The following is a 24,802-nucleotide window of genomic DNA, read 5'->3' on the forward strand; positions in this document are numbered from 1 at the left end:
TATTGAGATTATTATTCAGATTAGCAGAGAGCTAACAGGCTCCAACATTTTCACTTTCACGTCCAGGAAGTCAAACTTTTTTGGCTTCACTGAGCAGCTTTCATAGGAATGAACAGAGCCTCCAACACTGTATTAGTAAAGTTCCCTGATGTTCTCCGTTATCCGGCCCACAGAGCACGATGGCGGCGTCCACCTGTGAGATCTGTTCGCCCTAAGATTATTTAATCTGCTAACACTAACACACAAAGTGAATCTATGGAGAAGAACCTCTTTTTGGGGCCCAGTTGGCATCACGTGGCACCAATTACACGGTTTTGCCTTCTGTGGAAAATTGGCTCCAAGGCCTGGCGCACTTCCTGGGGGGCGGTGAAAATCAATTACACCCGGGCATAAAAAGGGGCGAGTCGGGGCTGGAGCGACCGACGGAAGCCATGTTCCAACTGTTAAAGAACGGTGACATCACGCAGCCTTCTAGAATGTTGACATCAGAGACTCGCGTTCCGTCCGAGGTTCCATCGGAGCAGAGTTCTGAGGGAACGTTCCGCTCAGGCCACGTTCCCTTAATGATGCTCACCGTCTACCACCAGTCACATGAATCACTGGGAGAAATATTGATCAAGAATATTAGAATTATTAAGATATTAATATTATATTATTATATATTAGATGGATCATATTAGAAGGATCAATCCTCACAGAGCTTTTAAATGTTCTGGAAATGTCCCTTTACAGCTTTTATCCTTGAATTTAACTCCTGAAGTCCCTCAGTGACAGGTACTGAACTTCCTGGTGTGGTCATGTGACCCTGTGACCTTTTCCAAAATAGCGGTCTGCCTGATTAAAACACAACCAGCAGGTTTTTAAATAGTTTTTGTTATTAAAAGGTGAGTTTCAAACAATTTAACACGTCTAATCCTGTCCTAGATTATATTAACCTGTTCTGACCATATTTTAGGGAAAAGCTGATGCTGTGATACATATTTAACATTTCAGATCTAAACTAAGTCCAGAAATGTTCCTTTAGTCTGTTTTATATCCTCCATAGTTTTACTAACAGGAAAAAAAAGGGTTCTTAAAGGTTAAATCTGCATCCTGGGGTCACATTTTAATGTATTTCAGTGGAAACCTCCAGCAGAAGAACTGTTGTGATGGATCCTCTGGACTCACTGCTCCACCTGGTTAATGTGGAGCCACACGTGGGCTCCTTTCACTGACGGTGTTTTCACCTGATCCGCCATATTAAACACGTGATCACCACTTTTACTCACTCAGATGTAATAAAGAAATAAATAAAGAAATAAATCACCCACATGGGGTTTTCTTCTTCTTCTGGTGACTCATAATCGACTTTACATGATTTTATGAAACTTGAGGGTATTTTTAGCTCTTTCTTCGTCCTTCATGAGGCTCCTGGTGTTTTTTATTAGGTTATTAGTTCTTTTCTGTTTCTCTCGGGGTGAAATTACGTGAGAGCGTGAACTCTCTCACCCCGGATCCTCGCTCCTGATTGGTCAGCGACGTCTGCGGCTTTTTTCACGATCAAAGTGAGTCATCAGACAGCTCGTGCGGGGCTGGTGTCTGTCTGTTGGGTTAAATCGGCTTAATGGATCAATTTAATTGACAACCAGGCGACTCTTGATGGAGCAATCATGAAGGGGGGGGGGGTGGGGGGGGCTGCCTTGTGCGCCTGCGCGGCGAAAAAAATTAAGAAACACGAACGGACGCCGTCAGAGAGGCGGAAAACACGAGAGGTCTCACTCCGCTTCTACTTCCGGGTACAAGAAACGTGAGCACGTGTGAGAGGGACTTCCGGTTTAAAGGAGCATACCGCTGTTTTTAGCTGGTTTATTATTACTGATCACATTTTCCATACTTAGTTTATAATTACAGATATTTCAAGTATTTCTTCTGGCCTTCCAGGCAGCCATTGGCTTCCATTTATTTCTGCAGATTTTTAAAAACCTGCTTAAAATCCTTTAAAGCGAGCAGAGAAGCTCTGATATTAAGTGGTGATGCAGGCATGCGTGACAAAAACTGATCACACACATTGATTTTTAATACAACCGGAGCAAAAAAAATCACTCAATACAAAACGCTTCACATGCATGAACCAAAAAATGTGCACTTTGTGTACCCATGAAAGCTGTGCGGTTACATCTGTGATCTACTATTGCTGCTGCTTGTTCATTATTTCACTAAATCGAGGCAGCATTTCCTGTTCGTGTCCATCTGCATGGTGTAAAAAGCAGGAAAATGTTTGCCATCTGTTTAAATAAGAAACAGATCAAGGAGGGTTTTATGGCTGCAGCTTCCAACTTTCCACAACTTCAGTATAAAAGCAGCTTTATAAGTAACTCACAGAAAATAATTCACCGATTTAAAAGAAGTCACAACACATAGTTTTGCTGCAATATTTAGTTGTGAACCCTCATCATGCTGCTACCAATGCAACCATAGGATGATTTTTTTCCCTCCTGAATACTTTTTACAGTCCTGAATAAGAAAAATGGTCCATAAGGAAAAGACAAAGATCAGTCTGATAAAATATCATAACTTTGGGCAGCAGAATCACAAAAATCTGTTTTTTTGTCTTTAAATTTGGATTCTTCAGTCGTCTGTTGTCATAGTTTTTATGTACATACTTTTATACAAATATATCTGTATGTTTACGTTGTGCATAGAGGTTAAATGTTTATGCCGAAGTTTAAATGTGTGTTTACTTCATTCAGCTTTGTGGTTCTTGTTTTCCCTGTTTGTCTGTTGGTGTGGGCTGTGGGAAAACTTCCTGGTGAATAAAGTTGATTCTGATTATTATTCCTCTAATCATCTTGCAGATCCTTAATCACGGTGCTCTTAACAGCTGTCTTTGCTTTGTATTTGGCCTTATTAATAAGTAATGTGCAATAACAAGCTTCCCTGCTGTCTGTAATATTCAAGATGGCCGCTGTGCATAAAAGGTCAATAATAATCCAAAACAAAAACAAATAAAACCCACTGAGAATTTACTATATAATGCAGCTACATCAACCAGTTATATCAATATATGACTTCACAGTGCTGTTGTTCATTTGAGCCTAATGTCTTTAATTGCATCATGTTTAAGTCATACAATTATCTTCAAATATAACATACTGTGATAAGATATTCCTTTATTAGCGTGATGTACAGTTTAATAAAAGAAACACAGGACGAAACAAAACTATACACATTTAAATTATAACCATAGACAGACATTAAAGAATAATATTTAAAACTTAACACAGTTCTACTTTAGTGTTGTTTCAGTCCAACTTGTGTCCCAATATAGTGTTTGATTTCTATTTTAATCTGTTCTAAGCAAGTCAGATAACGTTTTATTGATCCCTCATCCTAATCATATCATCAATCATTAGACAGTACATTTGAATAACATTTACATTTGTGAATGTGGTAATTTACATATAAAATAAAGAGATTCAATAAAAAAGTTAGATTTTTACTATTATTATTATTTTTGTTGTTGTTATAATCATTATTATTGATTTATGTATTGATTAAATAAATACAGGAAGATAAAACGCTCTTGCCACGCCCCCCCCCCCCCCCCCCCCCCATCTGCGTGCTACGTCACACGCACGTACGGCGCCCTCCGCTCAATAGACGATCTCTGGACGGGAAAGTGGAAAGTTCTACGTTGTGCGCATGCGCTCCCCGGGATTAATATCAAGGCACAAAAGTGGCGCTACACCGTTTCCAGCTCTACTCCGGTAAGCGAATTTCACAGACGTTTTTATTTCACAGTTTCACGCCTGGTCAGCCAAAGTTACGGGAACTTGTTCGGCCGTCAGGCGGACGTCCGGGGAGCCTCTCCGGAGCCACACCGGGGCGAGAGGACACGTTTAGGGACCAATAAACAGTTAATTTTAACAGGTTTTCTCGCCCGCTGTGTGTGTGCTGTGGCCGCTGCCGCCTCTAGTCTACAGTATTGTTCAGTTGGCTCCCTAATGGCGGACGGCAGGCAGTGCCGAGGAAGAGGGAGGACGAGGGGGGGCAAATTGTGTCTTGATTGAGGGGATATTGGGGTGATAGTTGGGTTTTAGACTGCCCAGAGGGGGGCCGGTGTACACAGGACGCGGGGGGTTTGTTTCGGGGCTGGTTATTTACCACCGCATGACACAAACCGAGACGGTTCATGTGATACGTAACGCGAGGGCGCCCCCAGCGGCGGCCGGGTGTAAGTGCCCGCTGATTGCGCCAGGGTGGACTCCGTGCGGGGGTAACTTTCCAATTAAAACCCCGGCGTCACAGGTATCATAAAAATCGGGGTTTTTAATCCACATTGCCGGTCTGCTGTGGAGGCACCGGCCGGGAATAACCATAAACTGCACGGAGAGGAAGAAGAAGAGGAGGAGTGGAAGCAGCCATTAGTGTTTTTATGTGTCACACTGTGCAACATTTGCGTGTTTTCATCTATTTCATGCGCAGAAGTTGTGGGTATTTATTTTATTTTATTTTTTTGCGGTGTTTTTTAACAATGGCGCAGTCTGTGTCTGCTCTCCTCCCCTCGATCCGCCGCTAATCCAATGGCTGTTTGCGCCAGGAAGGGCAGGGGTGGGAACGGAACGGAACGGAACACCCTGGACCACGTTTCTCCTGGATCCCAACTTGGAGGCCAGCCTACCCCCCCGTTCACCTGGGTTATTTATGGAAGAGTTGCGCAGCTCAGGTAGTGCTGGTTCTGCTTTATTGCGCTTGATTTAAAGTTTTGGAGCTGCTCTCCATCGCCAAGTTTGTTTTAAAATATCACAGCTGAAGGAAGAGGAGGAGGAGGAAGAGGAAGAGGAGGAGGAGGAGGGGGGGAAGGGAAGGGAGGCTCGGATCAGGTCGAGGCATAGTCACGGCTGCAACCGGGTCCTTGGACCGGATTTGGTGCCGTGGTGGCGAGCTGAGGCTGTACCCAGTGTTGATAATCAAGGGCACGGCCAGGGGGGACTGGAGCGACCCCTGGACGCCTGGTACAGGCTGTCCTCCTGCGCTGGTTTTTCCAACATTTCACAGGAGAAGCTCATCAGCTGTGTGCAGCCCAGAATAGTCAGGGTTTAGTTTAGCATTCAGCTGCCAGGTAACCGGAATGGACTGCATTTTAGCCCATCAGCTGGCTCGGGGGGTGTTCTGGTGGCTGCGCATTACGCATCACTTCTCAGTGACATAAGCCTTATATAATAATCTGAGGCGTTTGGTTTGAATTTGTTATAAACAGCTGCACGTCTCCAGTTTGGAGGAATGATGTCAACTTGGGCCTCATGTGCAAGGCTGGTGGTGCTGGAAAGGTGGAGGAGCACCTATGTGAGGTGATGATGTGGTGTTTTTGTTTTGTTTTAACTGTTTGTGCATGGAGAGGCAGGGTCACCCCAGCCTGGTCTGGTCTGGCCCGGCCCGGCCCAGCCCACCGCCTCTTTCCACCTGGCTGTTGGGGAGCAAGGTTGCATGTCAGAGCTCATTAATGCCGGATCCTCATTTACCTCTCATCCACGTGAATGCAGGCTGGCTCCTAGCTCTGCATTGCAGTCTGAAACCGAGTCTAGACAAGGCTATTTTTTCCCCTCTCAGAGCTCCACTGAGGTGCTTTGCACATAGATTCCCTCTGTTAGCGTAATATCAGACCAGAAAGCTGTGTTGCATTTTATTTTTTTGCAGCTCAGCTTGACTTTGAGGGGGGTGTCTTTGGGTCCTCTTCTAATATTTTGTCACCAATTAACCCTACACTGGCAGGCAGATGTTGTAACTAGGGGGTGTAATGGTGCACAGAATCCACGGTTCGGTGTGTGTGTCTCTGTTTTGGGGTCACGGTTTGGCGCATTGTCAGCAGGGCAAAGCAAAAAAGAGAGGTTAAAAATAACATTTTGGTATTTTATTTTGAAAATCTGAACATCCAGTGGTGGCTAATTGGGTTGTGAGTATTCCTGACACACTTTAGCTTTGCTGCAGTGGAAGAAGGAGTCAGATCACCTGCTGACAGCTGTTTTATGGTGACTTATGGCTCGTTAATAATAATAATAATATATAATATAATGTAAAGTAGCTGCAGCAGGATAACCAGGCTAACTTGGCTAAACCGCTGGTTAGCATCTACATTAGCATGCTCCAGCTGGATTTGCTCCCCAGACTTACTGTTCGGATCACGTGTGTTGTGATCATTCAACTAAACTTTGACACTAGTGTTTTTGGGTCACGTCCCAAACAGAACATCCTGCACCGAACGGTTCAGGCCGAATAGGTCACAGCCCCACATATCACCCAAATAATGTTGTTTTTAGGTGTAAAATACCAGCTGGAGTTAGCTTTGGAGAATGACTGGGAATCTCTTGCTGCTTTTGAACAACCAAGAACAGCTTATTGATCTTGAACGTCACATTGTTTTGGCCCGTGCTTCCTGTCACATGGTCTCCGTGCTGCTCCTCAGTCCAGTGGGTCTTAGCAGTGTTCACACACACACACACACACACACACACACACGGTATGCAGCAGTGTTTTTATTCAGAGGTGCACTAACTTTTAGACAAGAAATTGACATTTTAAGACACTCAAAGTAACCTACATTTCTGCTTTCTGCTTTTATAGGAATTTAAAGCACGTTAGCATACTAACATCTATCAAACACAGAGTTTATCATTTTTTATAACATTGCAACATGATAATTGTAATAATTAAACTCCTCTATATGCATCTGAATTGCCTTTTTGTTTGGTTTTTGCACGTGTGGTCCCGGCTCAAGTGTCTTATTGTTGTTTCCATGTGAGATTTAACCCGTAACTAATGTCTGATAATACACCACAGTAGCCCCGCTGTAATACCGATGTTTAAAGTTAGAGGTGCTGATTCATCTTGGTGTTTGGCTTTGAGAGCCTAGTTTGTAGCATTGCTGTGCAAATATCCCTTTTAAAAATCATCCTGTCGGTGTCACCATTGCATTTAATACATTCTTCTGTTTGTTTTGCTTGATATCAAAGATAACTAATAACAGTAATCTATTGGAAACTTATCTGGCGTTAAATTGGTCATATCCAAAGTGTCTCTTTTATTTAAACGTGTTCATTTAATTTATTTTAACAAAGATAATAATGTTTTTTCTTTCCAAAATAAGATATATGATGTCGCTATAGTTACCAATTGGAAATTGGGACTAATATTGAACATTTCTAAATCATGCCAGCAGTATTGTGTTTGATTTGAGGTAGTTGTTGTTATTTGTTCACCCTCTTTTCTTCTCTTGCCACGTAGCTGTCTTGACATAAGTGTCATGTAAATTAAGATCAAAAGCAGCCAGGAGGCAATAAACTAAGGCGTCCAAGGAAGTCTGCAGTATTTACCCAAAGCAAATGCACAGAAACGGGTTTTAATTTTCATGTCTCATAGTTTAAAGACGGGATATTCTGGAAAATAAGTATTGCAGATCTCTTTTCTACGTGGCTGTGGACACACGCCTGTGAGGCTTCACATCTGGAGATGCATGTTGTGATGAATCACGTCCAGTCGTAGGAAGATGTGACCCAGATTATGACCATGTGGTGTTTCACTGAGCCCCGTCAGAACGTCAGGGTCACCTGTCGGACAGAGCAGCACCCCCGGGACAAACCGGGGGAGAGTCTGCGTAAAGGACACCCATTTGACATTAATAAAAAAAAAAATATCTAGCTTCTACCATACTGACACTCATGAAGCTAACGTGTGGGGAAAAGCAAATGAGTCCTGGATATTTCCTCCTTCCAAAGGCGTATCTGTTTCCTCTGGGATACCGTAGCTGTGGCACTGTGATTTTTATAGGATGCACCCCACTGTGCTGGAGCCAAAATGGCCGCCGCAGTGATGTCAAAGCAGTGACCTAGCTTCCGCTGTGGTGTAGACGGTGCTCTGTTTAGCTCTAAAGGCTGCATTCAGGTGCTTTCAGGCTCTTCCTGTTCAAGGTGACTGTAAGGGTGGGAAACGTAGAGCCACAGAGATCATTGTCTCTACATGAGTGTGTTTGCAAGCTTGCATCTGTGTGTGTGTGTGTGTGTGTGTGTGTGTGTGTGTGTGTGTGTGTGTGTTTCTGTGCTGCAGCTGTCAGCAGCGATGTGTGGCTCACAGCCACCCTCAGCGCTGTGTTACATGAAAAGGAGATTTTGACAGAAACAGATGAACACCAGGGAGTGCAGACATCCCCCAAAAGTGCTTTAAATAATATTTGATCCTGAATCAGCCAACAACACATTTTTTATTGTGTTTCTTCTCTTTTGGATTCACAGAGATGCTTCAGAGGCCCACGTTTGGTAAAACTCACCGTCAAATACATTTGTACATTTTTAAAAAAAATTTTTAAAACGCTGAACCTCGTTGAACAGACATTCGTTAATTCAGCATCGAACAGGTTAGTTATTTTGTTGGACAACTCGACAGCACCCAGATGTAGAGCAGAGACCGTGTCCCTGTGGTGGTGGTGGTGGTGGTGGGCCTTACCGTCGCCACGGCAACCAAGGTGTAGCTTCACCAGTTGCCCAGGGCAACAAGAGGGAAGCTGTGTGGACGGACACACCGAGGTAGGGAGGGAGGGAGGGGAGAGAAAGCCAGCAGGTGAGAGGAGGTGGAGAGTGTCCGAGTAGTTGGGTAAGGAGGGGTAGAGAGGAGGAAGAGGAAGAGGAGGAGGAGGGATGTTGCCCCCCGTTGCTGGGCAGGCACATAGCGGCTCTTGGGAGTTTACGTTGAGCCATGGAGACATCTCCTCGACTGACACATCTGTTGCCCCCTGTCGTAGTGTTTTCCTGTGGTGAACACAAGCAGCAGCTCAGAGCTCTCCAAACCCTTCAACCCCGTTAATTTGATACGTATCTGAAGAAAACTGCCTCAGAAAAAGTGTTTCAATCAGACAGAACTGTTTAGTTTTGGCTGTTTTGTTTTTGTAACACCTCCTTTAGTCTCTCTTGTTTAAGCGGACCTCTGTAACATCAGAGCAGTAGAACAGTAAAACAGGTCTCCTCACTGTCCCAGCATCACCACGGTGTCCATTTTGGCTCCAACCTGAAGCGGAGCATCCCGATAAATCAGGGTTCATCGTTTGAAATGAAAGGTTCATAGGGAGGGTGAGCCAAGATGAGAATTTGACGGATCTTTTATAGGGTCACTTGAGCCAGATTGCCGAAGCAGATCTAGTGGTACGTGGTTTTATAGCTGTCCACATGTTTCTTGAAACTTCGATACAGCGCGTGACCGCAACCGTTGCAGGTTCATACCCCTCAATCTCCCCTATTTCCTGTATCTCTAAAATAAAGGCCAAAAGAATAATGTTTTTTGTTTTGTTTTTTTAAATCTCAAGGTTTAAAAATCATAATACTTGCATCAGTGCACGTTACACACTTTCTCCCAGCTAACTTTTCAGGCTTGCACATCTTTTCTTGCAATCAAAACTTCCTTCACGGCTATTATTGTACAGAGGTGGTGTCAAATACAATCATCATAATAATAATACACTTAAGTTATATATTACTTTTCCATACAACAGCCTCAAAGTGCTGCACAGATCATAATAAATTAACAAAATACATAAACAAGCAGCAATAACAGCTATTAAAAAGCAATATAAGAACTGAAACAGGGACACTAAAGGAAACAAATAAACAAAGACAAATAAAATTTAAAGGAATTTAGCAAAACGTTTTAAAATACCAGCTTGTACAAGTGAGTTTTTAAAAGCTGGAGCAGACTGATGGGGATACATTTAAAATAAATATATATAAATATCTGAAACCTTTAGACAAATAAAACCCAGCTACTTATAGAGGGTATTGATAAGATATTGGGTGAACCAGCCACATACATAGAAAAGTTGGTAGCTAACAATGGCAGTGAGTCTTCACCAGACCAGACGAGGCCATGTGGGGGAGGGCTCGTCTCTTGGGGGATACCTGACGCCACCTGAACAGCTGTCGGCCACCATAAAACCAACCACCGCTGCTGGCGTCACCTAATTGTCCCCTAACAGCCTTTTGTTTGCGTTGCCAGGTGGTTGCCTTAGCGATGGACGGGGAGTCAGAACCAAGCCCTGCCGTAGCAGAAGAGGCAGGGGAGCGGGTGGAGCCCATGGATGCCACTCCCTCCCCCCAGCAACAGGCCACGCCCCCCTCTGAGGACGCCGGGGAGGCAGTTTCCATGGTAACCGAGGATGGCGCCACCAGGGAGCGTGGCGCGGAGGACAATGACGACGACGATGTGGTTCTCGTAGGGGAGGAGGATCCCCAGCCTTCTGCCACAACCCTTTCCCAAGACACGCCCAGCACAGACTGCTCAGAGCCAGCTGCTGCCGTGGCAACTGTAGACATGTCCACGGCAGCGATGCCCACCAAGACCCCCACATCTCCTGCGTCTTCCAGCACATCGACGACGACGGCGGCGGCGGCGGCACCCCCTAAACCTCCAACCACGGTAGCAGAGCCTATTGTCATTGATGATGAAGAGGACGCTGAACAGAAAGACACTTCCTCCTCGTCGCCAGCGCACCCCGGAGGCTCCTCTGCGTCCCACTCGCCTGGTGCACTCAGCAGCACCGAGCCGGATTCAGAGATCCGGATCGCCAGTGTCACCACACTGGGCTCCAGTAGCCAGAAAGGAAACTCCGCCGTTTCTGCAGCAAGCAGTCCGCCACCTCCAGTGGACGACCAGGCAGACATGAACCTGATGATAACCTCGGTGACATCACTGCAGGGCCGGGTGATGGCGGTGACGGCGGTGAGCATCACCAGAACTGATTTTACGTATCTGCTGCTTCACCTCTACTCTGTTTGTGTTTGTTTTCTTAAAGTTACATGTTGTTTATTTACTTGCTTTTTAATTGGTTCCAGGAAAAGTTGGTTCCTCTGATGTTGTCTGCTGGTGAAAGCAGGTGTTCTCTTTGGCATTGCAGGTTTATTCTTGGCAAACTGGATAATGATATCTTTGTACTGACTCTGCGTAGAGCGCATATGCTACTCCAATATTTATTCATCCAAGTTGAACTGGCAGCTCACAGTGAGACGAGGCTGGATTCGTCGCAGGTGTAATACTCCGCAGACAGCACGGCGTCCACCCAAACCCCAGAAACCAAAGATGTTCATTATCACCTGATGTTTTGCCACTATGGAGGAAAACTAACCGAAGCCACTTGTCTGTCCAGTCAGGTGAAGGCCAGGCAGAGGAGAACGGTCTGCAGATCAGCAGTGCGTTCAGCCTGAATCCTGACACCCCACCTGGTCGACCAACAGCCTCCTTCAACCCCGGGCGGGGTTCAGGCCCCCTGGGCCAGCTGGTGCAGAACGGAGACACGGGGACGCACAACAGAGCAGGTAATGAACGAATTAAACCACATTCACATGGGCTCAGGCAGACGGTAAAGCACGGGGAGATGAAACAGGACGGCAGAACAAAGCTTTGGTGACATGGTGCTGTTTACAAAGAGTTCTATTATATTATATTATAGCACTATATGGTACATTATGCTTCATTGCATGTTTTCTCCTTATGTGAGGGAGCTACGTCACATCTGGTTGTAAATTCTGTTGTGGAGGATGGCAAAAAAATTTAAATATTTCAACTTGGCAATGCTCTGCCAGAGTTTACCGTCCTGCTCTCATCTGAATCCATGCGAATGCAGCGTTACTCGGTGAGAAAGAAATGTATCGTGGTGCGTTCTCACAGGTGAACTGTTGTGATTGTGACCAAACTTATGCATCAGCTGATTTTGGCCTTAAAGATCTGAGACAAAATGCTGGAAATCCTTGAAAATGCTTGAATTTTAAAGTGGTATTTTCAAGGTTTGAAAGATGCTCGGCTTTTTTGAAACGTATTGAAATTCTAAGTGCATCAATAGTGGCTGAGTAATTAGTTTTTTAGATGAAAAACTGAAACGGCGGCGTCCGTATATTCTCAAATATATTCTGTTGAGCCTTTAAAATAGAAGTTATCCACAACTTATGTTTTCATCTCTGAGCTCGTGAGGCCACCATATCTGCCTAATAACACGTGGAAATAAATCAGTGCTCCTTTTCTTAAAGGATATAACTTGGAAAACAAATGTAAAACTGAATAACGTCTTGGTTTTGCAATGCACAACTGTCAGAAAAAGGAATCGATGATCTTGGAGGTGAATGATTTTCATAAGACAATTCTCAGGTGGAACGAGTTCTTGGTTCTCATCACAAGCTTCCCCCTTCAGGAGCTTCACAGTCCTGACTGATTTTTGAGATCTGGTTGCGTCACACACACACACACACAAGCAGAAACTTCACACATGTTCCTCTCTCTAATCTCAAACATGCCCACACTGCAAGATCTGAAAATAAGCATCACACACACCACAGGATATCATCAAAGTTATCATGCCGGCGGGCGCAATGGACGACCTCACATGATCTCACATGGATGTAAACAAAATGGAGCCTGACGTGGTGCAACTTGCTATGAGAAAAAGCAAAAACGGAAAGCTAAACAAGTGTAGGTGAGAACATGGTCAGATAAAACGACAGGTGAGTTTTAATGTCTGTCAGCAGTAGTATGCTAATGCTAGCTAACGTTTTAGCCTCAAGGGTAAGGATGTTTGCTGTTTGCTGTGCTTGGCAGGACCACCAGCTGCTCCAGGACCTCCGTCTCCTTGTAGACTCTCTCTCTCATTGGCTGTTGTGGTCCAGCTTGGAAAGTAGTGACGTTATTACATCCGGGGAGCCCGACAGAAAGCCGCCCCCCCCACCTCTGAGCCTGGTTCTGTTCCAGGTTTCTTCCCATTAAAGGGGAGTTTTTCCTGCTATTGTTTCCTGATATAATATCTGATGCTGCTCATGTGGGGATTCTTGAATCCTTAATGTTGAATTCCTGAATCTTTGGTCTCTCTCTAATTAAAGAGTTTGGTCTGACCTGCTCTTTATGGAAAGTGTCTTGAGATAACGCTGTTGTGAATTGGCGATCGATTGATTATCCAGATTGTGAATCCTAAATATCTATCAGAACGCCCCCCCCCTGTGAGTCTGTTAGCAGGTCTGGAGGTTTAACGCTGGATCTGTAAATCCCTCACGTTACCAGATAATCTGGGCCGAACATCGGTACCGACCGAGGAACCAGAGCAGATTGTCAGGATCCTGTAGTGTGCGCCTGGCTTAACAGTTTTGTGTACAAGAAGTCTTGACAGGGGACGCCTTCAGGCGGGGAACAGGGTTATTTTCTCTTGCTGCAATCTCACCTCGCCTGTCAGTCTAAACTCTGTCAAAAAAAAAAAGAAGACAACTTTCCTTTTCCTGCACTACAAGCAGAGCTGACGTTCAGATCCAGAGGAAGGTGGAGGGTATAAGAGAGAGATCGGATCATAATTCATTTAAAGGAATTCCAGCGTTCGCCCTCCGAACCCTCGCAGACGTTAATAAACACCACCTGTGTGCCGAGCAGGATCTTTGAGCGGAGTGTGAGGGGTCAGCGTGATGAATACCCTTTGGACATTTGGAGAGCATCTTGTGAAAGCCCTGAGCCCTCCGAGACTCCGTGGCCTTTAAGTACACTGGGACTCTGCGTGGGACAGTTTTACGTTCCTGTGTAGCTCCACACAAACTCCAGATGGTGCTGTTGACTGCTGTGATTCTCTTTCCTGAAACTGGACGTGGAGGAGTGTGGATAAATCATAGTTTTATGCCAGTACATCAGAATCACATCAGTTGTAGCAGCTGCCTCTTGTTGCACAGCATGTTCCAGTCTTACAACCACAAAAAAAACAAAAAGAAAAAACACACAAACCATGATTTGGCTGCAGATGCAACAAGTGTGAAGCTGTGTTACTTTGAGCCAGATGGCTTGGTGGTGTTAACGGCGTGTATAATGCAATTCCCTGGTTGTCAGTTTTACCAGGATTGTGGGAGGATTTTGACAAAACAACCGCAAAAATTGATATTTCATCAGGCGCGTACCACATACCTGCAAATGTCCCTGGTTTAATTCCAGCTGGGGACCTTTTGATGCCTCGTCTTTTCTGCCTGCTTCTGTACCATCATCTGTCCAATAAAGGCAGAAATAAATAGATTAAAAAATGTTATTATGAAAAGATTGCAGGGAAGGTAGGACATGTCCTTGTGTCTGATGTTGAGGAGGACATGGTTGTTTAATGAATAAAATAAAAGTCTAAAAAACTCTGTATGACCAAAAGTGTGTGGACGCCCACAAACAGCTCGCTCCGCTCTTCTGGGAAGACTTCATGGTTTAATATTAAGGCTGAAACTAAACATTTAAGCAGGTGTAGCCAGTGAAGTGTGCATGATGGCAACGTTGAGCCACATAAGATAAGAGATACTGGAAATGAGCCAATCCAGCCAGCAGCAGGTTGTTGTTGTTGTTATCGATATCGGCTCTCTGTGACTTCCCTCCTGCCAGCTGCTGAACGTATTCAGCTTTCTGTAGTGAAATGCGAAGGTATCGTACAGACAACTTCACAAATCGTCTGTTCCTCGTCCATCATGCCGCTTTTAAAAAGTGACTTGATTAGAAAAAGCATGGTGCAGCCCTGCGTTGCTTGCAGTCCATCAGAGAACAAGTCAGCCAAACTGGTTTTGTCGCTTGTGGCGCCTCGGTGTAACGCTGTATGCTCGGGGTTATCCACATGGAGTAGTGAGGTCAGCTTTAAGAATTGGATAAAGATAAAAACATGGAGAACTTTTTATTAAAATGTTCAAGAATCACTAATAATCAGAGTACTGAAAATGTTGATCCTTCAGTAATGACACTCCAATTATCAGTGTTGATGTGTGTTTTTGATTCCCAGTCAGCCGCTAATGTTGGCTACATGTCTTAAGTGCTGTGTGATACGATTATTTTACCGCTAGAGCATCTGTAAGTGTCGTTTTGGAGGAGAGTAACTGAACAAACTGAATTCTTCAAATAAAATTACATTAATTGTTTTTATTGTCAACTCAGAAATGTAATTAATTAATTAATTGATTGATTTCCCTTTCCCCCCCCCCCTCCAGACTCGTGGATCTCCCAGTCAGCTTCAGTCCCTCGCAACCAAAAACAGACGGGGGTCGACTCTCCATCACCAGCCACCTCGCTGCCCAAACCTCCAGGCCAGTCTTCCTCGTCTACTTCCTCCTCAGGCTCCCAGCCGCAGCCCAGGACGGTCAAGGTGAGCAGCTCTGCTCCTGGACAGGAAAACACCATTTTATTTTATGTCTTGTTTGTTTTAAGTTGAAACTGTTTGGAGGGAAGATGGATGGAAGGCACTAAAACTTATCTGCAGTGGTTGTTCATGAATGATACACGGCGGCAAACACTGTAAGGTCATAGATCACTTATTGTTGTTGTAAAACTGCACTGCGGGTTAATCGCTGTTGTGTGTGTGTGTTCATCCCAGGTGACCTGTGCTAACTGTAAAAAGCCTCTGAAGAAAGGCCAAACGGCCTACCAGCGTAAAGGATCCACACACCTGTTTTGCTCCACCACCTGTCTGTCTGCCTTCTCACACAAACCCGCCCCCAAGAAGAGCTGCACCATGTGCAAAAAGTGAGTCTTTTCTCAGAGAGAAGTCCGATTGGATGGAAGTCAATGAGGAAATGATTTATCAGCTCAGTGAACATTTTCCTGATGAGTTTCTGCTCTCAGTCTCTAGTTTACAGTCTTCTTCAGCACAGCAGGATGTTCTTTTAGTCAATTATGGTCCATTTAGAGGAAGATGGATAACAGTGGGTTCGCTCACCAATCAGAGGCGAGTCTTCATTGGATGAATATAACTTCTGGCTCCAGGAAAACCAAGATGGTGGCGGTCAAAATGTCAAACTTGAGGCTCCCAAATGGCGGTCCACAAATCATGGAAGCTACGTCCACCTCTGGACTGTCATTTTGAATATTTTGAAAAGCTTGGAGTGGTTGTAGGTTCATGTTAGGTTACACTTAGGTGTAGCAGAGATCACCTGGCAGACATCTACACTCTCAGTGGACTATTCTAGTTTTTGTTTTTTTTCTCCAATCGTGATAAATTACTTTTTACTTTATCATTTTTGATATCGTTATATCCGTTTTCAAAAGTAGGGTTGTAAATTGCGGGGTTGTAACAATCAAATTTGATTAAATCTGAGTTTCAATTAAAGGAAAACTTCTTTTATTGTGTGAACTTCCAGCAGTTTTGTGTTCGTCCCAAATATTAGTTGACTTTTTAAGTCCTGCACATAATATGAGGCATGCTTTTATTCTTCCTACTTACTGACACACTCTTTCCATCGATGTTATTTCATCGCTGCGGTGTGATGTGCTTGTTTTTCAGGGACATCACGAACATGAAGGGCACCATCGTGGCCCAGGTCGATTCCAGCGAGTCTTTCCAGGAGTTCTGCAGCACGGGCTGCCTCGGTGCATACGAGAACAAGCAAAACCCGCCCAAATCGGGCCTCAAAACCAAATGTACTGTCTGCGGCAAGCTCACAGAGGTCAGTCTGACTGATACCTGACTGTTTACCTGTCATTGTTAACCCTGTGAAAACAGCCGGCGGTGCTCTGTGAGGTGCTGTTTGCATACTTCTGTTTGGTGCAGGCCGACTTGGCACTGGATTTATTTACGGTAAGGTAATCGATCGGTAATTAAGGTATCGAGCCCCTAATATTCATCTCTGTCTTGTTCTTTGCGTGTCGTCACTGTTCACTTGTTCAGTCTTTCTATCTTTTTTCCATCCGTTTAGCCGGCCTTCAGCCCCAGTGTCCACGGTCACCACAGACGCAAACAGTCTGAATCAGAGATTTTAGCTCCTCCCACCTCACATTCAGGCTTTTCTTAGCTGTTTTTTTTTTTTTTTTATTAGCAAATTTTCATTTAAAAGAAAACACAATGAGCGTTAACATGAGAGGAGGAAAGAAAACCCTCGCTCACTGTCCTCTCACATGCAGGTTTTTGCAGTTAAGATGACAGCGTGCAGGAGTTTTCTTTCTTCCTCTCTTGCTTTTACATTTGGACCCACCTGTCCACATGTAACTTAAGGTGTGCGTGAACCTTTTTTCAGTCGAGCAATGACATAACAGATAAAAGGTCATGATGACACACAAAAGCCCGGAGGCTTATTTCCATTGTCGTCCCCGTTGGGGAGGAGTCAAGCCATCAGATCTGTCATGGCAAGAATAACAAAGCGATTTATCTAAAACAATAATACGATAAACTCAACAACTTATTGACGGTATTCACAATGTGGCCTCACTGTCCACACAGATCTAATTAAAAACTAAACGCACGTCTGGGTCTGTCCATAACAGCAAACACATAATCTACATCTGAACAAACTTGGATAATAAACGCCCTGTTTTCAGACATACTATCCTACTGTACAAACACTCGGATGCAGTTCTTACAAGCCCGTTCAAAACATCCCAATCTGCTCCTGATTTTAAGTTTTCCTGGCAAATCACTCCACAGATTTACGGCCTTGATGATGTTTGAACGTTCAAGGTATCCAAAATAAACTAAACAAACCGTCCCGTTACTGGTGAGCTCGGTGAGGCTTTCATCCCGGTGTCCTCTAGCTCAGACATTCAGTGTTCAGGAGGCCGTGCGGTTGTTCTGTCACCTGCATCACCGTCTCTGTGCCGCCGCTAACCAGTGCTACTGTCACCTAGCAACCGCCACTGTCTGCATTTGTGACACCTTAACATCATTTGCATTATTTATGCCTCTTTTTTTTTTTTTTTTTTTCATTTGCATATAAAAGCGACAGCAACGCCCCTGCCAAACTACGCTAAGATGATTTCCAAGTACATAACACGGACGTATAAACATAAAAACATTTAAAACGGGCTGTCATGCTCACCAGCTGCCAGAGGAGTCTGATGAATTAAAATGGCTACTTGGACAAGTCCTTGATTGATATTGTGTGTGTTTATGCTCAGATTATATCCATCTATCTATATGTACTTACTGATTTTGGATGAGTTCAGGTAGAAGCCTCCATTCTCACACCGTTGGTTTCTTCTGCACTGTTAAACCAAGTGTGCTGCACAGCTACGTTACTCTAATAATGAGAAGAATTTGCATTTTTAAAGAAAAGCTAATTAACTCTCTTGCTGCCCCCTTTTTGTTTTTGCATTTTTCTGTCTCCAGATCCGGCACGAGGTTAGCTTTAAGACTGTGACCCATAAGATCTGCAGCGACACGTGTTTCAACGTTTACCGCAGGGCCAACGGGTTGATCATGAACTGCTGCGAGCAATGTGGCGATTACCTTCCCAGCCGAGCGTCAGCCAACCACTTCCTGCTGGTCGACGGCCAACAGAAACGCTTCTGCTGCCAGAACTGCATCAGGGAGTACAAACAGGTACTGTAGGACCAACCGCCGGCCCTCAGGCACCTAAAAATTGCCTGATTGGATCGTACGAGGTTGATTAAAACATTTTATATCCCTTTTAAAGAAGACGGCTCTGCTTTGACAGCCTTGTCAAACTTGTCAAACAGTCTGTTCTATTTATTTAGCTATGGTGACTCCTCCTCCTCCTCTTCCTCCTCCTCCTTGTAGCAGCTAAAGCCTTGTTGCTCACCTGTTTGCATGCTAATGTCAGGAAATACGTATCCAAGAGAGGCATGAATGAGAGCTTTTGGGAGGGAAACATGGATCTGTTTACCCATAAATGTGTGCAGAAAACAAAAAGGCTGCTCAGATGATGAAACCATATGTTCCACTGCCTATTATTTATGTTTTAGGCAACATTTTATATGTATAACTCATTTAGCAGAAGCAGTTACCCACCTGTCACGTAGAGAGACAGACCGAGGATGTTTGAGTCCAGTCCATTATGTGAATTTCTTTTTTCTTGATGATGATGGCTGATGGATTTGTGCCAAGTTGTGTAGATGTGAGCACTGGGAAGCCCCAAATGATGATTTAGACTTTAATACGACGTGGACCACTAACTTTATTTCCACCTGCGATATCACTTACGTGGATATGTGTGTAGTTAGGTTCACGGCGAGCGTGCGCCACCCCGGACCTCATTAAAACCTCCTGTAATTCTGTTTTTACTGAAGACGTGTGATTTAATTGTGTCGCTAGAGGTCGGGATTGTATTTGTTGCTGGGCAACAGCAGCACATTGGTCATCCCACTAATAAGTGCGAGAAACTACGGGGGTTCTGTTTCATCTCAGTGGTGTAAAATTCAAACGGCAGCTGTGAGCTGGTGTTCGTCAGACAGCCATTGTGTCCAGTAATGAGTCGGTTTGTAAAAATGTTTGCTTGTTCTGCAACCGATGGAGAAAAGTCGCCTCCATTGGGCTTCTTTTCTTCAGTAGCTCTGACCAGCTGTGTCATTTTGTATTAAAAAGAACAAAAATCACCAGTTCCCCTAAATGGAAAAAAACACAACTCCGACAGCAGGAGACAGGAGACGGACTTTAATTTCTGTTTGCCTCTCAGGTTTAAATCAATTTTTGAAGAACAAAAATCAATTCAATAATTACAGTTTTGCACTCTGAGGTAAATTACCTTATTTTTCCTCCTGAGGTATAATTTCATCCTCTCACTTACACTTCTTAGGAAGAAATAAATAAAAATGGTGCCACGTCTGACAACAGATCAACTAATGCAGAAATAGATTTCCTGGACTAATTCTGCTGCTGCTCACAGTGATAATAAGTCTGCGATGACCACTGCGTGCGTGCGAGGATCTTCGATCAGACATGCAGACTATTGGCAACACAGGACATTTGTGCTGTTTCCTCCACTAATGATCATATAACATCGTGATCCCGCTCTAGTTTTCACTTTAATTCCTACTGGAAGCTTAATTAACGATTTACGTCTGGTCTGTTTCTGCCGGAAGCCAAAACAGCACAGAGCAGATGAGGCGGGCAGGAAGTCAGCAAAGAGAATCAGCTCAGTTTACAAAATAAAAGCCCCCTATGCAGACTTTCAATTGTATATTTCCAGCAGCACATTAGTATTATTTTCTAAGGCCAGATGTCAGCCGGTCAGAGGGTTTTTAACACCATGGACGACCAGAGGTGCTGCTGTCTGTAGCTGCAGCACAACAAAGCAGGAAAGACATCCAAGAAACACATTTAGAACAGACAGAATAGAAGCAAGTCAACAAAATCTGAGCAAATCAACTAATCAGCTCGACAAAACGCTTCTAAAACGCTTCTGAACTGTTGCCAGTGCGATTTGAAGCCAAGCGGCGGACAGAGCAGCCAAAACGTGACGCAGATGTGCCCGGTGGGATTTCTGGGTAACGCTGTAGAGGTCACTTGAAAATTGAAAAAGTTTTTCAGCTGTTGCTCCACCTTGTGCATTGAAATGAGCTGACATCGAATTGTTTTTGTTGTTTAATCAATTGGCTTTATCACTGACTTCTTTCGATCTTTATTGCAAAACATTAAGCTGGTTGTTGTTCTGACATGATGTCTTTCGTCTCCGTATCAGGCTCACAGTAAACTTGCGAGCTGCCTGACTTGCAAAACGCTGATCAAGACGGGCGAGGTGCTCCACAGCCTCGGAGCGGGCGGCACCATGGGCTCCTACTGCTCCGTCAACTGCATGAACAAGGGCAAGCTGGCGTCGACCTCCTTCCTCAGTGAGTAACCACACTGCACAAGCAGCAGGGCTACATTTTGAAACGGAGATTTTTCTGACTCACGTATAATTTCCCAGGGGCTGTAGAAGGTTACTAATCCCAAAATGTAAGTTGCATCAGTAAACATTGACTGCATAAGTAAGAGAAACAGTTCTTTGCATTAATGGTCTGATATTCTGCTCATTTCCGAGTTCACACTCGTGTTTGGAGGTCGTCTAAGAATAGTTCTATGTGGTTTAATGTTCAAAAACCACATTATTGTTCTCATAGCGGACGTGGCTGCTCACGAGCTGCTGCTGCTGCAGCCTGCTGGAGGAGGTCACATGATCATTAAGACCTACTTATGACATCATAAAGGAAGCCAAATCTAATCTGAGCGTTTTCACACACATTAACTGGAAAATGGAGCATTAGAAAAAGAGAGAGGACGGTCTTTTCTCAGAGACACGCTGGAGACACACATTTGTGTTGCATAATATGGGACCTTTTTCTTTTTTTTAAAGGGCACAATCGCAAGCATGCGTACTAGCTGTATTTCTGTGTGAGTTTTAATGTTTGACGTCTGTGTTTGTGCAGACACGGAGCCAACATGTCACTTCTGTAAGAGGAACTCATTACCGCAGTACCAGGCCACGCTGCCGGAGGGAAACATCCTCAACTTCTGCAGCTCGACGTGTGTTACCAAGTTCCAGGTGGGGACTTTCTTCTCATTTCAAACCAGAAGACACAAAAACTACGACATTTTACAGTGGAAATGAAGTCCACTCTATCCATTCTAGTGGATGTTGCATCATGTGTTAAGAGTCGGGTCGGTTTCTGGTTTGGGCGATCAGGTCCGACGTATGAACTCAACCTTGTTTGGTTTTAATTGGACCGACAGAACCAGCATTTCTCATAATGAGACGTTCTGGCTAATTTTAAAAAAACTCACCTACATCAGCAACCTGTGCAGATGTGGCAAAATCAATAATTCCATCATCAATCAATCCTTTATTTATGCAACACAGATTTAAAACACTTTTCATATACCAGTCCCAAAGACTCAAGGAGTCAAAATTAGATTAAAGCTAACTTGCATTAGCAAAAAGCTTTATGACAACGTGATTTAGCCTATAAATGGAGCCCCTGGCGCTAACAAACGGAGATCAGCTGGACGGACCAGACACCGACGGGCCCTGCTGATCGCCTCCTGGGGGCCTAATTAGTTTCTTCTACCATGTGGTCAACTCTCAGACTGATGGTTCATAAATCTGTATTTCCTGTATAAAAGTGCTGCACTGCCATGAACACACCGCAAGAGCTTCGTGTCCCCTCCAGCTAGGCGCTAAAGCTAGAATAAAGCCAAGAGTTGTACTGTAGTCCAACGATCGTTATCAGTCAGCTTTCTTCAGTTCGACTTTTTAAAACGAGCAAGGGAAACCTGTCCTTCAAAATAAAAGCCCACAGTGAAAAATAGAAAGCGATGAACTTCCATGTTAGCAAATTAGTAAATCAAAGATAAACACGGATGGTTTTTAAAGGGTCATTTACAAAGGTTAAGTTTAACACCTAATGGTCAAATTTAGCCTTAGGCTTCAGATCAAACTAGTTTTGACGTCGGTCCAACCCTCCATGCCCCCCTGGTGTGTTCTGGACTGTTAAGCACAGTAGTTCTTTGGTGTAACTGAATGAAAACACCATGTTTTTGTGCACCTGCAGTCGCTCAGCTGCTGTGAGGGTGAAGCAGGATGGTGCTGAAAATAAACGTCCATGCATACTAAACCCAAACATAAATAATTTAGATAATCGGAGCAAAGTTGACATACTAATCGTCGGTGCTTCCACTGGACCTCCTGTGTCCCAGTTTCATAAAATGTTACTGATGCTATTGATGAAATAAAACCCAGATTAGCTGCTATCATCCACTCATTTGATACAACGGCAGCACAAACATAAAACAGCACAGGTTCCCTCGGTGGAGTCTATGACCTGATTAAATTTTTAGCACCATGTTGCATAAATTTACATATAATGAGAAACCGATTTTCATGGAACCACCACGACTGTATCCTGGATTATGACGCCGAGTTCATTTAGTCCGATGATACGTTTGTGGACGTGGAGATATTTGCACATCAGTGTGCTAATTAGCTCCGTTAATTACCTGTGTAGTACAACCAGGTGGTGTGTTTTGACACATTAAGTAGGATGTTGCTACACAGCAGCTGCAAGTCATTAGGAGTTTTTTTATTATTATTTATTTATTTATTCATTTTTCTCCATGTGATGTCTTTTCCTGCAGAACGCCACCCTTCAAACAGCCACCAACGGACAGACGCCGCTCTCCACCACCAACAACACCGTCCAGCTGAAATGTAACTACTGTCGAGGAGCTTTCAGCTTGAAGCCCGAAATTCTGGATTGGGAGGTGAGTCAGTTTTATACAGATGACACAGACTGATATCTCGCTTATTACACAGCTTTTACTGAAGAAATCAACAGTTTGAGACAAAATACTGACTTAAGAACGATGATATTGATGTAAAATTGATTTTATGGCTGTTAATCGTGATGGTGGAGATGCCGTTATCGACCAATCAGAATCGAGTACACAACAACGGCGTGTAATGAAGTAATGTAAGGTAACGCAGACGAGGGGTCAGGTGATGTCTACCGACGTAAGTACCAATCAAATCCCTGATTGGTTAGGTTCAGGCATGGGGGGGGGGGGTCACATGGTTAAGGCCTGTCCTGAAAACACACAAACATCTGGGATTTGCACGAAACGGCACAAAAATAGACCAAAAGTTTACAAAGAAAAACAAGGTTCTCCTTGAGATGTGCAGAAAATGGAAGTTTTTCATGTTATTTTCATGTTCAGTAATGATTTATCCAAATGTGTGTGTGTGTGTGTGTGTGTGTGTTCAGGATAAGGTCTACCAGTTCTGTAGTAAGGCGTGCTGTGAGGACTACAAGAAGCTGCACTGCATCGTGACGTTCTGCGAGTACTGCCAAGAGGAGAAGACGCTACACGAGACCGTCAAGTTCTCCGGGGTCAAGAGGCCGTTCTGCAGCGAAGGTACGAATCCCCTCCTCCTCCTCCTCCTCATCTTCATCTCAAGGTGCTCTACAAACCTGAGAAATATTCTCGACAGTTTTGAAACGATCAGAGAAACTGATGGTATTTCTGTGCCTTTTCTTCTGATGTGTCTTTAACTCTATGAAAACAGGCCCCTGCAGTCGTGTGTTCAGGAGTTTGTTTTCCAGTTCATTCATCATCTTCCGTCTTTTGTTCCGTCTTTTGTTCCAGGCTGTAAGCTCTTATTTAAGCAGGATTTCATCAAGAGGTTGGGTCTGAAGTGTGTCAGCTGTAACCACTGTAACCAGCTCTGTAAGAGAGGTGTGACCCGGCAGCTCGGCGGCATGACTCGAGACTTCTGCGGCGAGACCTGTGCCAAGAAGTTTAACGACTGGTACTACAAGGTCGGTCCACTCATACTCGGGGTGTTTTCCTTTGTAATACATTTTTTTTTACCAACCAATCAGATGTGTTCTTCGGGAAATCACTTCTGGCTCCAAAAAAAACAAGATGGCGACGCCTGTGAAGCCAAACTTGAGGCTTCAAAACGTCGGCCTACAAACCAGCGGGTGACGCCTCAGTGGCTTCATCCAGTTCTTATATACAGTCAACAAACAAACAAAATAATATTTAATAATATAACAAAAGACAATAATGACATAAAACTAATGTGACCACAGAAAGAAAATGTTACTTATAAGATTAATAAATTAGATTCAATTAAAAGTAATGATTGAATATATATATTGAATAAATATACTCCGACATTACCTGCCATGTTATTATCACTCATGGACATACAGGATACCTACTGTACCATCTGTAGGGCAAACATCATCCCCACTGTATCCTTGTTTAATAATAGATAATAACAAGTGTGTGTGCACAGAGGAATATTATTTTATTTTTATTTTTTGAGTGTATGTTCTGAGACCTTCCCGTTGTGGCCACCAGGCGGCGAGGTGTGACTGCTGCAAGGTGCAGGGAAACCTGACGGAGTCTGTGATGTGGAGGGCGGAGATGAAGCATTTCTGTGACCAGGAGTGTCTGTTGAAGTTCTACTGTCAGCAGAACGAGCCCATCATGGTCACGCAGAAAGGCCCGGAGAACAGCAGCCTGGGTACAAATACTGGGGAATTGATTAACGTTATCTGAACCTTAGTATGTGTCCCGTGTGTGTCAGATTTGATT

The 24,802-nt window shown here is 44.1% G+C and overlaps 1 protein-coding gene across 1 annotated transcript in view; it reads left to right on the forward strand.

The window, feature by feature from the left end:
- The first annotated feature begins 3,665 nt into the window (after positions 1 to 3,665).
- Positions 3,666 to 24,802, forward strand: part of zmym2 (zinc finger, MYM-type 2) — a 33,962-nt gene continuing 12,825 nt past the window's right edge. Inside the window, exons 1-13 of the mRNA XM_070838348.1 lie at positions 3,666 to 3,746; positions 10,015 to 10,737; positions 11,162 to 11,330; positions 14,985 to 15,139; positions 15,368 to 15,516; positions 16,274 to 16,436; positions 18,092 to 18,304; positions 20,403 to 20,553; positions 21,130 to 21,245; positions 22,835 to 22,960; positions 23,461 to 23,611; positions 23,843 to 24,015; positions 24,566 to 24,731. Coding sequence (XP_070694449.1) covers positions 10,030 to 10,737; positions 11,162 to 11,330; positions 14,985 to 15,139; positions 15,368 to 15,516; positions 16,274 to 16,436; positions 18,092 to 18,304; positions 20,403 to 20,553; positions 21,130 to 21,245; positions 22,835 to 22,960; positions 23,461 to 23,611; positions 23,843 to 24,015; positions 24,566 to 24,731 — 2,440 coding nt within the window. The 5' untranslated portion in view covers positions 3,666 to 3,746; positions 10,015 to 10,029. The remainder of the gene's footprint in view (positions 3,747 to 10,014; positions 10,738 to 11,161; positions 11,331 to 14,984; positions 15,140 to 15,367; positions 15,517 to 16,273; positions 16,437 to 18,091; positions 18,305 to 20,402; positions 20,554 to 21,129; positions 21,246 to 22,834; positions 22,961 to 23,460; positions 23,612 to 23,842; positions 24,016 to 24,565; positions 24,732 to 24,802) is intronic.

Source organism: Pempheris klunzingeri, chromosome 10 (genome assembly GCF_042242105.1).
Source record: "Pempheris klunzingeri isolate RE-2024b chromosome 10, fPemKlu1.hap1, whole genome shotgun sequence".
NCBI classification, from domain to species: domain Eukaryota; kingdom Metazoa; phylum Chordata; class Actinopteri; order Acropomatiformes; family Pempheridae; genus Pempheris; species Pempheris klunzingeri.